The sequence below is a fragment of the Manihot esculenta genome, chromosome 4 (genome assembly GCF_001659605.2).
Source record: "Manihot esculenta cultivar AM560-2 chromosome 4, M.esculenta_v8, whole genome shotgun sequence".
Lineage (NCBI taxonomy): Eukaryota > Viridiplantae > Streptophyta > Magnoliopsida > Malpighiales > Euphorbiaceae > Manihot > Manihot esculenta.
The window spans coordinates 9,929,093-9,944,010 of NC_035164.2; the positions used below are offsets into that span (position 1 = coordinate 9,929,093).

General features: G+C 32.7%; 1 protein-coding gene across 1 annotated transcript; it reads left to right on the forward strand.

The window, feature by feature from the left end:
* The first annotated feature begins 3,194 nt into the window (after positions 1-3,194).
* On the forward strand, positions 3,195-11,688 carry LOC110613258. The gene is made up of 3 exons (XM_021754300.2): positions 3,195-3,550; positions 4,004-4,072; positions 11,128-11,688. Exons 1-3 carry the CDS (start codon positions 3,368-3,370, stop codon positions 11,686-11,688), a joined length of 813 nt encoding a protein of 270 aa, XP_021609992.1. The 5' UTR covers positions 3,195-3,367.
* Positions 11,689-14,918: the final 3,230 nt, after the last annotated feature.

The following is a 14,918-nucleotide window of genomic DNA, read 5'->3' on the forward strand; positions in this document are numbered from 1 at the left end:
AAGCTACCCAATTAGGTATTAACCAATCCAGTTTTGATACTTGTTTTTAGTCTAAAAAAACACATTAGATTCATATCTTTGCATGCTGATTCAAATTTAGGTGCTCTCTACAAAGTTTTAGCTATATTTCTCAAGGTTTAGTTGGTACTGGTCTTAAATCATTTCACTAAGTATAAAATTAGTTATGGTATAAGAAATATAAGTTGTTCTGAATGCAGTATTCCTATGACCAGTATAGGTTCATTTACATTTTACATACACCTAGCTACATATTCAGAATTGGTCACTTTATGAAAATTTTAGCTCTTCATCTCAACTTTTGTTTGATATATGTTAGGCCTAATTTAGACGACTATATAATGAGTTATGAAACTACCAACACAGGTTGCCCTGTTAAAACTTATTCTGTCAGGTATGCACTTTTAACTTCCATATTAAATTTCTTTGCTTTAACCCTTCTAAACACCACCACCATTCATATTATACATTTATACAACCAAAGAAACATTTTCAATAATCAAAACTAATCCTTAATTTTACATGTTCATGAGAAAATCAAAGAAAAATATAAAATTATACAAACACCAAAACTTTTGTATAATTCTTTCTATAAGTTTTAGGTACACTTGTTCTTTTTTCTTGCCTTTGTCCTTTGATATACCTTTCCCCTTCTGAATTTATTCTTTAAAAATAATAACAAGAGTTTTAATTCATTTAGTAATATAAAAATGATTAAAAGCATGGAAGAGTATATTTTTCTAACTTAATTTTCAATTTCTATCACTTACCACTTAAGCATCTAAACTTTTCTTTCTCTTTTCTTCTTTTTCTAATGTTTCTTTACTAGTTATTTCACTTATGAAAAGGTTTGCATGAATGGAAGTCTCATTTTCATGGAGAAATTGGGTAGAAATGGAAGAAAAGGAGAAAATTTATTTTATCATTTTATGGTGTAGTTTCGGCCAACATGAAGGAATTTGAAGACAATATTTTTCTTTCATGCTTTGTCATTTCTTTCATGCATATTCAGATAATGCATAGAGGGTTTAGGTGAAGAGGTAGAAAAATGGAGGACCAAACTTGAAATTGATTTTAAACTTTCTATATTCACACTTTATCCTACTAAACTCTTTATCATGTTTTAATTTAGTTTTTTAACTTTCAATATTCATAGATTGACCTATTAAAATTACACGTTTAACTTTTAAGTTCCATTTTATTTAAGTAAGTATGTCGGGTTTAATAAGTACAATAATCTAGTATATTGGAAAATCCTTAAACACCTTCCAAAAGTGACTTAATTCCAATGTATTTATCACAATGTTTACTTTATTTTTAGATATGTCCGTTTTCTTATTTGGACTTTCTGTAATTCAATTATTACAGCTTAAAGATATTAAATTATTATTATTATTGGTCATTTTTATTTTAGTTCTATATTTGCATGTATAACTATATATAAAATGCAAATTGAACCTCTAAATACAAGTTTTAGTGCTAGGCAAATTGTGTATCAAGCAACTATGGTTAAGCTAGCACCTCCCCTAATTAATTCAGTATTAAGTTAGCACCTCCCATAAAACTAACTATCCAAATATCTCATGGTTTTGGAATGTGATAGTAGCTGAGCTTCACAAACAGATGTAGTAAAAATATTTTCTTTATAAATGGGATTCTATGTTTATTTACGAATCCATTTGTATTCATTTAATTTTATAAACGAACGTCCATTTGTGAATCTATTTGTGTCTATTTAATATGTTCGTTTATAAATCTGTGTATGTTTGTTTAATTTTATAAATAGCTATACTTTTTTTTTCAAATCCATTTATATCCATAAAATTTTATAAATAAATTATATGTCTTTGCAAATATTTTCCTATCTATTTAATTTTATAAATAAATTACATGTCCATTTACAAATAGATATATGTCCATTTATTTTACAAATAAATTTTAAATCTATTTATATCTATTTAATTTTATAAATAGATTATATATTTATTTGCTAATCGGTTTGTGTGAATTTAAGTGCCTATTTAATTTTACAAACAAGTTATACATTCATTTTCAATTTATATGTATTTATTTTAATTTTATAAATAAATTATATATTCATTTGTATCAATTTAATTTTATGAATAGATTACACATTTAATTATAAATTATTTTGTATTTATTTAATTTTACAAACAATTACTAGTGCACTTACAAATTCATCAATGTCCTAACTGTGATTTAATCAAATTTTTTACTTTGAGAATTTCAGTGTAATATTATTAAACATTGATTTTTAATTTCAATCCTATTATTTCAGCCCCATTTTATAATTTTATATTATTATTAAAATGTTATCTCAATATTTATTTTAATTTTAACTAAACTTATTTTAAATATAAATTATAATTAAAAATAAATGAAAAAAAAAAAGTCCAACGTCCATCAAAGCATTCTCCTTCACAAAGCTTTCTCCTAGGGGTGTAAACGAACCGAGCCTAGCCGAGCTTTGAAGAGCTCAAGTTTGGTTCGTTAAAATTTTTTCGAGCTCGAGCTGAATTCGAGCTTTACTCATATCGAACTCGAGCCGAGTATTAAGAAGCTCAAGCTTGACTCGTTTAGCAAACGAGCTTAGACGAATCGAGCTTTTATTGAGTTGAGTCGAGCTTTAATCGAGCTGAGTCTCAAATAGTTCACGAGTAATTTAATTTATTTACATGTATAATGAGTTTTAGTTTAAAACTAATAAGTTTAAAACTAAAATAATTTTAGTTAAATAATTATATCTACAAATTAGCATGTAAACTTATAAAGATGAGTTTTTAAATCTCAATGATCCAAATGTATGCAAGTTTAAGAGTGTAACTAAACTATATAGAGCTAAATTTTAAAAAATTTAAATTTGGCTCATTAAAGTATATGCAGAGTTTGAGTTTATTTTTCTTATGATAGTAATTTCAGTTTGCTTAACGAGACTGTTCATGAGCCTATTCGCGAGCCTGCTCATGAACTCAGAAACGAGCCGAGCTCACAAGCCTTAACGAGCCGAATACTATGGAGCTCAAGTTTGGCTCATTTATCAAACGAGCCTAAAAATTAACTCGAGCTTGGCTCGTTTAGAAATCGAGTTGAGCTTTTATCGAATCAAACCTCAAATAGCTCACGAACAATTTGGTTCATTTACACCCTAACTCCTTCTCCAAGCTTTCTCCTTCATGCCATGTAAACAAAAGTTCTCGATTTGGGAGTTTAAAATCCTTGGCCAAAAGAATTTACACTTAATCTCATTGTCTAATCTCCCAACCGAATCAAGTCTCTCGCTGTCGGTCGCTTTTGTGCAACTCCCATCTGTGTGTGTGTGTGTGTGTGTATGTGCAATCTCTCACGAGCGTGGAGTTTACCTTTCCTGGTCGCCGCCGTCGCTGCCATTATTAAAGCAGTAATAATCACATATCCTATCCATTTGTCTCAATCGCAGATTTTCACCATCGCAGCTCACGAGCATGGATTGTACCTGTCCTTGTCTCCTTACAATTTTATTACAGCATCAAAGGTATTTAAATTCATACGATTGGTGATGTGGTTTACTCTATTTTACTCAATTTTTATATAAATTTTTACTTGTTTGTGTGATTTAGATTGCTTATTTATGTGCTTAGGGCTATGGGACTGTAGTTGATTTTATATGCATAGGGTTTTGGATTTTAAGAAATTTTCTAGTTGTTTTTGTGGCACTTGTAGTCGATTTTTTTGCAACTATCGGTCCTTGCATTTGAAATACTAAAACACCTATAGTTGATTATGTAGAGATTTTTACAATCAGTGATCCTTATTAATAGTGGACAGTGGCAGCAATTGTTTTCCTTCTCTGTGATAAATACTTTATCGCATGATGAGTTAGAAACTATCCTATTTGTGAAAATATCTCGCTGTTGCTGCTCAATTTTTTTATTCTTAGAGTTGCCAATTCATATTTTTGTTTGGTTGGATTTTGTTTATGTTACAGGAGCAAATTGTTCTTGATACGACAAGGTCAATTTGCTTTTTCCAATATTTAAATATCTTCGGATTGAAGGTAACTAATCTTTTCAATCATATTAAGCTCTTAAAACCATACTGCTTCGAAATTATTTACACTTGTTTTGTTATTTCATAGTTCCTTTCCCCATCTACTGTTGTTTTGTTCTTGAATTATTCTTTTAGTTCTCTCACTATTATAATTCTATTGAAGTAGTTAATTGTGATCTCTCACATAACGATTCCTCTAGATTACACTGCCTGAATCAGCTAGTTAATTAGAACATTATGCTTTATGTGATTTTACAGTTTTAAGCTAGTCAGAATGTGCTTAGCCATTTTAAAAAAATTCTTACTAGAATTTTTAGCAATTAATTAGATCTGTTAATTGACTTTTTTATCTTGGATTGCTGAGATCTGTTCTTTGTAATACAGAAGATCTATTTTAAATGAGTTTATGCTTGGTTGAAAAGAATGGAAAAAAGAAAAATGGGACAAGAAAATTAATTCAAATACTCTATATATACATTTCCATGCAAGCTTTCTGTGTGCATGCATTTTTGTAGAAATCCCAAATTAGCTGATTAAACATTTTCAACCAGAGCTCATGAGTCTTATAGCCGAATCCCCTACCTCAATAATCTACAATATCAAATCTATGCGGGTTATTGAGAGACATGTATTGGTTACTTGGGCCTTTTGTCTTGTACTAAGATATGTGATCTTTATCTCTATTTCCAGGAAAGAATTCTTGATTTGAGTTAGGATAATCCCAACTATAAAAACTATGAAGTTCTTCATGTCACTGCAACAATTTGCCGGAATAGTAATGGAAAAATCCATTACTAAAATAACAATATCCGTTATTAGTAATATTTAATAAAGGATTAATAATGAACACAAACCGTTATAAAAACCCTTGTTGCTAATCATTTTGTAATGAATTTCAGATCCGTTACTAAATCTATAATGGATTTGTAACAAATTAACCGTTATAAAATTGTATTTTATTTTTGTGAATTTTAATAACGGATATTTTTAATAACGGATTTGTAACGGATTATCCATTATAATTCTATTTTATATTTAACCAACAATAGTAATGGAATTTTTAGTAACGGAAAATTCATTACTAATCCGTTACTAATTGCCTTTTTCCACTCCTCCATACCCCTATTTGTACCTCTCATGATTACCTGTAAACTCACTCACTCAATACAACTCATGTATCAATAATTCAATACAATAACAAGAAACTATTCAATCCAGTAATAAGAAATCACTCAATTCATTCATAACAAACCATTTACAAGTATAAAACAATATAAATAGTAGAAAATAAATATTAAAGTAATTTGAAAATTGAAGGTAACAAGTACAATAAAGCGATGAAGAACTACAAATCTATAGCATCCTCATCATCACCATCAGCATCATCACGTCCTCTCACATTTGGCTAATCTAGAGGCGGTGCAGATGAAGTACTTTGATTAGTAGGAGCTGAAGGCTGGCTGGATGTGTTTCGAGTAATAATGTGCATAAGCATATCCTTCATTTGGTCCAGCTGAGAGGTAATACCCTCATCATTTTTGGAGAAAGTCATGCTGCTGATGCTCCTGTATGAGTCATCTAAAATCAGTAGCTTCATTCTTCCATCCTTCATTAGGCATAGTAGAGGTGAACGAAGAACTTCCAGGAGACTAGTTTGGGAAGAAAGTTAATGCTTGCGACTCGAGACTATAGTACAATTTCACTTCATCAACTAGAGGAGTGGGTTGCATTTTACTCCCATCAACTGACTTGAGTACGTGACGTTGTGTCTCAAGTTATCTCTACGGCACACCAATTGCCGGATTGAGAAAGTTTGAGTATTCTAGTCTATATACCAGATTTAAAAATTATTACTTCTTAAAAGCTAATATAAGTAATTAAGGATGCAGTTAAACAGACTTAGAGTTCTTTGATACTCTCTACGATCACAGTGTTTATTATGGTTGACAACATGATAATTAGGATAAGGACCACCACTTTCGCCACAGAAAACGGCGACAGTATCATCAACATTTGGCTAAACCAAAAAAGTTTCAGAAGCAAGAACATGCTCGTTCCCATAAGCTAAAGCAAAAGCCGAAACTTAGAAATGGCAAAACAGAGAAAACTATTGTTTGCTACAGATGTGGAAAAGTTGGTCACTACGCTAATAAGTGTCGAGTTAAGCAGCAAATTCAAGCTTTGAAGATAAAAGAAGATTAGAAAGAAGCGTTAGCAAAAGTACTTCTAAATGAGATCGACTCAGAACAAGAAGTCATGGCACTCAATGCCATAGATTATACGACAGAAGAAGAAGAAGAAAGTAGCACAGAAGAAGAAGAGCAAAAGGAGACTACTGAATGCGAAGGAAACTGTGACTACTATAAATCGCTATGCGCTATGAATGGCCTTTTGGTTCTCACCAAAGAAGACAATCTAATTCTGGACTTGATCGATAATATTGACAACCCAGAAAAGAAGAGAGAAAAGCTAGAAGCCTATATTAATATATATAGGGAAAAGGGTGGAACTTCTTCTCATAATCTGATGTGACTACTATAAATCGCTATGCGCCATGAATGGCCTTTTGGTTCTCACCAAAGAAGACAATCTAATTCTAGACTTGATCGATAATATTGACAACCCAGAAAAGAAGAGAGAAAAGCTAGAAGCCTATATTAATATATATAGGGAAAAGGGTGGAACTTCTTCTCATAATCTGATGGATAAAAAAATAGAAAGCAAGCAGTCTCCCTATGACTTGAAAGAGATTCTAGAAAGAGTTAAAAACTCGAAGAGATCAAACGAACCAACTCTAATAGAGTTGAAGGCAGAGCTCAACTCGGTTAAGACTGAGATTAAAGAGTTGAAAAAAAGGATAAATATCCTAAAACTGCTAAAAGAACAGCAATAATTCACCACAGAAGAACCTGAAGAAAATCATCCTGAAGATGTTGATAAAAGCATCAACAATCTTCATTATGTCAACATGATAGATAGGGTAATAACCTACAAGTGGCATACCAAGGTAACGATAGTCGTCCATAAGGAGTATATGTTTCAAACAATCGCACTAATAGATTCTAGAGCTGACCTTAACTGCATCAATGAGGGATTGGTCCCTTCGCGGTATTTCTCAAAGACAATCGAAGAATTAAACACAGCTAATGGCAGTAAAATGACGGTACGGTTCAAATTAAACAACACAATTATTTGCAATCAAGGTACTTGTTTCGAAATCCCATTCCTAATGGTAAAAGGATTATCTCATCTTGTTATTCTAGGAAATCCATTCCTGCATATGCTCTACCCCATTCAACAGATATCTGAAGAAGGAATCAGCACAGAGATAAATGGGAGAGTAATTACTTTCTATTTTATCTTGCAACCAAAGATAAAAGAAATTGATTTGTTAAAAAGCACTGTTAAAAATAAAACAAAGTTCATTAATTCCTTAAAACAGGAAGTCAACTATAAGAGTTCAGAAGAAAGGATAATGGATCCTAAAGTACAACAGAGGATAAAGGTAATCTAAGAAGAAATGCTAAACAACATTTGTGCAGAAAGTCCAGATGCATTTTGGGGAAGAAAGAAACTCGTGGTTAATTTGCCATATGAGCCTAATGTAACGACCCAGAAATCGGACCGCTACCGACGTTAGGATCCAGATCGACTTAAGGTCGCCGGGACCCGTAGCAAGCCTAACATACATCCTGTATACCTGCTAAATCCCATACATGATCAAACATATACATAAAAACTTTAAACTTTTTCTTTCATCTACCAAGCTTAACCTGTGCATGCACAAACTCATAACCATAAAACCCCACACTGGAGCCCTCATCAAATGCTCCAATGGGGCAACATATCATACATTAAGCTTGGTTTGCATAAAACATCATTAAAACATTTTATAGATCATGTGCAAAAGGGATTTACTTTACATACTAGGGTCAAGCACAATTCTAATCCTCAATATCATCATTACATTACGTGACTGTTCAACACTTTACATTACAACATTTTCATGTCCACATCTAACTATTACATAAACATGACTTTACTCTTACTGACATCTTGGTCTATCCCGTACCTGCACACCTGGGGGTTAAGGGAATGGGGTGAGCTAAAAAGCCCAGTGAGCAGAACCATAAAACATTATCATAAGTCATGCTTTCATGTAATGCATCACAACACATACAATTCACATCACGGATGGATTTGTCACCAATAACCGTCTAATTCCAATGTGCCCGGCCCTTGATGGAGCTCCGCAGGACTTCCTCTTAATCATCACACAATGCCAAGACGCGTGGACATGGGCAGCCCTGGACTTTCATTAATCATCATACATAAATAAATGCCAGGACGCGTGGACATGGGCAGCCTTGGACATTCATTAATCATCATACATATTGAGGACTAATGGGTCATCCAACATCCATCCACATCAACAACAAATAATGCAATGCATCATCTTCGTGAATTCTAATGCAATACAACCTAATATAAACATGGCATTCATGATGCATGAAACATGCTAAAAACTTTTATTATTTAAAACATGGTTTAGTTCTACTCACCTCTGGCTAGCTCTGAAAAGACATTGAAGCAGCTATCTCACTGTTGGGGTCCTCGGTTCCTCAGGTCCGAACCTACACAGGTAGACTCAAATGAGGGACCAAACATACATGAACATGACTTTAAACTACTCCCCAAAAACCCCCCTAAAACACCTTAAAACAATCACTGAAATCATGCAAAGGAAGGCTGAACAGGGCACTTTCGGCGGCAGGTTCGGCGGCCGAAAGTCCCTCAAGAGCCGAAACTCAGCCACTTTCGGCAGCACCTTCGGCGGCCGAAAGTGGTTCCAGAGCCGAAACTCGTGCAGGTTCGGCGGCACCTTCGGCGGCCGAAACTCCCTTCCAGAGCCGAAAGTCCAACTTTCGGGGGCAGGGTTCGGCAGCCGAAAGCTTGCCTCCACAAGCAGGTTCGGTGGCCGAAAGTCCTTCGGCTGCCGAACCTGAGTTCTCCCAAAGTGGCAGAACTCAGTCTCCTCATGCACATTTTGCCTACCAAACCATTTAAACATGCATTTAGCTATTCTACAACATGCATACACAAGCAATTAAGCATATAGGGGTCTCAAACTAACCTAAACCCCAACACAAACACATATAGCAACTCATACAACACACATTATCCATAAACTCAACATTAACCTAAACATGCATTCTACCCCATAACCCCTCAAAACTTGCTTAAAACATACAAGAAAGGTAGGATCTAAGCTTACCTCTTAAAGATCGAGAGGAGAGACGATCCTAACTTGGAGATGGGAGAAATCTAGCTCCTTGGGTCTTCAAGCTCCAAAACTTGATCTTAGCTTCAAAAATCTTCAAAACCAAGTTAAAACTTGTTAAGACTTGAAAGATTTGAGGAAAATCATCAAAACCAACCATGGGGGGGCATGGACTCACCGTTGGCCGAAAATAGGGGAGAAAACTTGCCCATTTTCGGCCATGGGGCCTTTTATAGGTGGCTGGCCAGGCCACCTTCGGAAGCCGAAGGTGACTCCAAAACTCATGCATGTTCGGCGGCCGAACCTGGATTTCCCTCTATGGTCTTTTTCATTCAAAACTCAATTTCTTTCTTACTTAAAACCATAAAATACATGAAAACATTTTATAAAAACATGATTTTACCCTTCTAGAGGTTTCCGACATCCGAGAATCCACCGGACGGTAGGAATTCCGATACCGGAGTCTAGCTGGGTATTACACCCGAGTTCAACGAAAGAGCCATCCCCACAAAAGCTCGACCAATAGCTTTGGGACCGAGACACTTAGAAATCTGTAAAAGAAAAATCTCTGAGTTGGAACAGAAAGGGTTAATAAGAAAGAGCAGTAGCCCTTGGAGATGTCCAGCGTTTTATGTTGAGAACGCTGCAGAACTAGAAAGAGGTGTCCCAAGATTAGTCATAAACTACAAGCCCTTAAATAAGGCGCTCAGATGGATTAGGTACCCATTGCCTAATAAGAGAGATCTGTTAAACAGACTCTTCGAGACAACTATATTCTCAAAATTCGACATGAAGTCTGGGTATTGGCAAATCCAGGTTGCTGAAGAAGATAAGTATAAAACAGCTTTTATTGTGCCTTTTGGGCATTACGAATGGAATGTCATGCCATTCGGCCTAAAAAATGCTCCTTCAGAATTCCAGAAGATAATGAATGAGATCTTCAATGCTTATTCGGCATTTTCTATAGTCTATATAGACGATGTTCTCATCTTCTCAAAGACTATAGATCAACATTTCAAGTATTTAAAAATGTTTGAAAAGATCGTTAAATTAAACGGTCTGGTAGTCTCAGCAAAAAAGATAAAAACTCTTTCAAACTGAGATACGTTTTTTAGGGCATAATATTACAAAGGGAACAATCATTCCCATCAATAGGGCAATAGAATTTGCTAGTAAATTTCCAGATGAAATCAAGGAAAAAATCCAGTTACAAAGGTTTTTAGGGAGTCTGAATTATGTAGCAGATTTTTATAAAGAAGCTCAAGATGCTAAACCTTTGTTTCAACGTCTAAAGAAAAACCCTCCTGAATGGTCTAAAGAGTGCACCATAGCAGTTAGATGAATTAAAGAAAGGGTAAAGACTCTTCCCTGTCTAGCAATACTACATCCAGAGTCTTTTAAGATAGTGGAAACTGATGCTTCAGATAAAGGGTATGGAGGAATCCTAAAACAAAGGATTAATGATAAAGAATCACTGGTTAGATTTACTAGTGGAATGTGGGTAGGACCAAGAGTAAATTACTCTACTGTAAAGAAAGAAATTCTTTCTATCGTCCTATGTGTCCAGAAGTTTGAATTTGATTTATTAAATCAGAAGTTCTTGATAAGAATCGATTGCAAAAGTGCTAAGGAAATACTCCTTAAAGATTTTAAAAACATCGCATCTAAGTAAATCTTTGCTAGATGGCAAGCCATTTTATCTATATTTGATTTTGATATTGAATTTATTAAAGGAGAAACAAATTCATTACCTGATTTCTTAACAAGAGAATTTCTTACAGGAAATGAGTTCAAGGACTTCGGTCAAAAGGCAGCATGAGGAATCATCACCTCCATCAGTTAAAGAATCGGATCGGGTTAGAGATGATACTTATAAAATAAGCATTAAACCTGTAAGTGATAAGGAGGTAAACTATCTCTACATTCCTATCAGCTATTATATTTTGAATCCTATTGAAAAGAGACATGAAGGCTTAAAGCCTTATGACATAGCTAATTATTACACTGAACATCATTCTGCAATCCCATTTATACCTAAGGCTTTTGATTATTATAAAGTCATATTAGCAGAAACTGGATCTGTAGAAATCGCACCTACAGAGAGAACTGGGCACCAATGGGCTTACAGTAAGTTCATTATTAAAAATATTATAACCAGTGAAGAATGGGGTGATTCTCTCTTTAAACAAAGAGAGTTGAGATATGGGAAGCCCATATGGTATAGTTATTTTGACTATATTCAGGCCTGGACCGGAGCGCTCTTGTACGAGAACAGACAAAGAAAGTTTAGCTGGTTCATTCAGTTTCAACTAGAAAAGGAAATTAAAGAATTTCCTCCCTGATTTCATGAATGGTTCTTCAACTGGGGACTGTTCCCAATTATTTTACCACATAAGGTAAGAACTGTTTATGAATAGTTTGCAGAGGTTAATAAATCTCTTTCTAATCCTCGATTGGATTTTACTCTACGGTGTAAAATACCTTGGATTGCTAGATGGGATTACATGCTTACCAATAAAGAACCCAAAAAATTTAATGAGTTTACCATTAATAATGTGCAGTGGTTAACTCGAAGGGTAATGATAAAATGGTAGGATAAGTTTTATTTTTTTGGTAATTTATCAGTTTTTTACCATAAAAGGTTAATCAATCTGGTTAAAAAACCAAAAGAACCTTTTGAAACAACTCACATGACCCAATTACTGAAAGAGTTATTTCACTCCATTCCAAAAGATGAGCTGAAGAAGCACCTGTCACGAGCCCTTGAAGATTTTGTCCTCGAATTTTGTCTTGGAAAATGGTATCTGACAGCATGTCTTCATCATTCGAGTCCTCGCTTTCTCTAGTGCGGTTGAATTTTGTCCTCGAGCACTCTCCTTTTTCTAGTGGCTTTGCTTTAGTGGTTGTAATGTCACTTAAATCCTTCAAGCCTATTATTAGATATTGCTATTATGATATTAAGTGGATGATTAACCAATTCAAAGACGAATTAGGCCAAGGAGCTTATGGATTTATGTTTAGAGAAAAGCTATCTGATGAAATTCTTGTAGCTGTTAAAGTCCTCAATAGCTCTAGAGAAATGGAAAGGATTTCTTCAATGAAATTGGAACTGTAAGTAAAATCCACCATGTCAATGTGGTTCGCTTGGTTGGATTTTGCACTAATGTGTTTTGAAGAGCACTTCAATTGTGTTTAAGAGTGAATCAACTCCTTTACCCTTCTTAGCCTCAATAAGGACCTTCAGATCCTCCACCAAGCCCTTCGCGTCCTAGAGCAGGTGATGATGGTTTAGATACACTTTGTGGTCTTGATTTTTTTCATATAGTTCAGCACAATTACATATAACAACTTACTTTACTATTATAATGAAGTGTTTCTTGATAATATTATATTAAATTTTTTTTCATATGTAATTTTGAATGTCCATGCCTTTGGAGTGTATTGCTTTGAGTGAGAGTGAGGATTTGCTTTCATCAATTGCACCAGAAATCTTGGCTAACTTATCAACTATTTGTTGCGGCGTTTGTCAGATTCTCATCTAAATTCTTCGATTATTGGTATTTCAGCTTCTCCAAGTGTGGGGTGCCATAGAAGGTGGGTTTATCAAATCTTTGGATTCCATATCTACTTGTGCGTGTAGGTTTAAGGCTTGTGCCATAGGGTTTCGCGTCAAATAGTCTCAAATTGATATTATTTATATTTTATAAAATAGCAAAACAAAGCTAGATTTACTTTTTCTTTTATATAGGTCTCATCCTAAAAAACGAGTTGATTAACGAGAGAAAATTTATCCTTAAATATTAAAAATTAGTCGTTAAAAATCATTAACGACCATTTTATTTGTTCGTTAAGTCATCTCAGAAGCTCTGTTATTAAAAATTTTTAACGATAATATTATACAATATTTGTTAATATTACTTACAGTATCATTATCAACGATACTGTAATTGATTGTTAAAATTATAATAATAATAATAAGTTTGTCTTTTATTAATAATAATTAATATACTCATAAAAAATTTAATAATGATAATGAAATTTATCGTTAAATTTTTAATAAAAAAATATTTTTTATATAATAATTTTAAAATAGTAATAATAATTGAAAATAATTAAATATTGATAATAATTGAATATTTAATTTGTACTCATTGTAAGTTTACATGATTTATAATTCATATTACTTTGCTAATTTATAATAACTTTAGGTGATATCTCATTTATTCTCTTTCTGGTGTGAGATTTAGAAAAACATATACACTTGCACTTTAATAATTAATACTCTTATTTTTAACGAGAATATTTTACAACAGTCACTAAAATTTAATATAACAACGATTCATTACATTATTAGTCATTATATATATATATATGTTATTAACGACAAAAACTTAAACTAGTCGTTATTTTTTTTGTCATTAAAAATTATATATTTCTTGTAGTGAAATATAGATTGGAGTTTCATATCACTTGTTTTTTTGAAAAAAAAAAATATAATCAACAATTAAAGATGATACTAAATATACTACCTACAGAAACTATTTCCATAATTTCAATGATGAAAATGATTTAAAAACTTTTTAAACTATACATATTAATCCATACTCAATATAGTATGCAAAATATAACATCTCAGAAAGTTCTAATTTTATAAATATTTATTTTCAATTTTTAATATTTTTTTGTTTCATTTATTAAATTCTTAAGACTAATGTTTAATTTAATTTTATTAATTCTAAAAATTTGAATTCCCTCAAAGTCCTTAAGATAGGATACTATTTATACCAATTATTCGATGGCTTGACATCTTTAATTAAAGTCGCTTATGCGTTTTAAACTTTTTTACTATTAGTCAATGTGATGCATTTAAGTTTAATGAATATCCCTGTTCTTACTCTCTTTCTCCCTTATTTTTTCTAAGATATGATAATTTTTCTTTTCTTGCTTTCTCAGCCTAGAATGGGACGCTTTCAACCGTTCCATTTTCCCCTCTTTTATAGCTCATGCATCTTTGCTACTCTCATTTCGAAGCCTAAAAATGGACTTAATCTCTTTTAATTACTATCGTATATCATGTGGATTATCAAAATAACAAATTTAGTTAAAAAGAGACAAAGAATTGATTGAGGTGGTTGAAGAGAACAGTAGCAAAAGAGGAGAAGTGTCACGATCCAACTTCATGGGCCGAATCAATACTAAAACTTTAGGCGGCATAAGACTCTCAAATCCAGTAAGTTTGAAATCAAAAAATTAAGAAATTAAACGAAGAGAGTTTCACCATAAACTAGACATACCGACGAAAAAAAATTCACTCAACCTGCATGTGAATAAAATTTAATAATTTGAGAAATTCAGTTCACCCTCACGATCCACGACATTATCAAATAATCAAAGTAAATATTTTTCAGTTAATTTTTCTTTAAAATATTAGAAATTAATAAAACCAATAGTTTAAACATAAAAAAATATACATAAAAAAATATACATAAATAAATAGTATAAAAATAAATTTATCAAATTCATAATTAATTTAATATTTTTAAAATTTAAAAAATTCTCCAAATCATAATAT

Excerpts from the sequence above, each read along its gene's own strand:
- LOC110613258 (XM_021754300.2), top strand. The coding sequence starts at position 3,368 with ATGTGCAATCTCTCACGAGCGTGGAGTTTACCTTTCCTGGTCGCCGCC. Across the intron at positions 3,551-4,003 it reads ATTTTATTACAGCATCAAAG|GAGCAAATTGTTCTTGATAC; the intron begins GTATTTAAATTC and ends TTTATGTTACAG. Across the intron at positions 4,073-11,127 it reads TAAATATCTTCGGATTGAAG|GAAATGAGTTCAAGGACTTC; the intron begins GTAACTAATCTT and ends AATTTCTTACAG.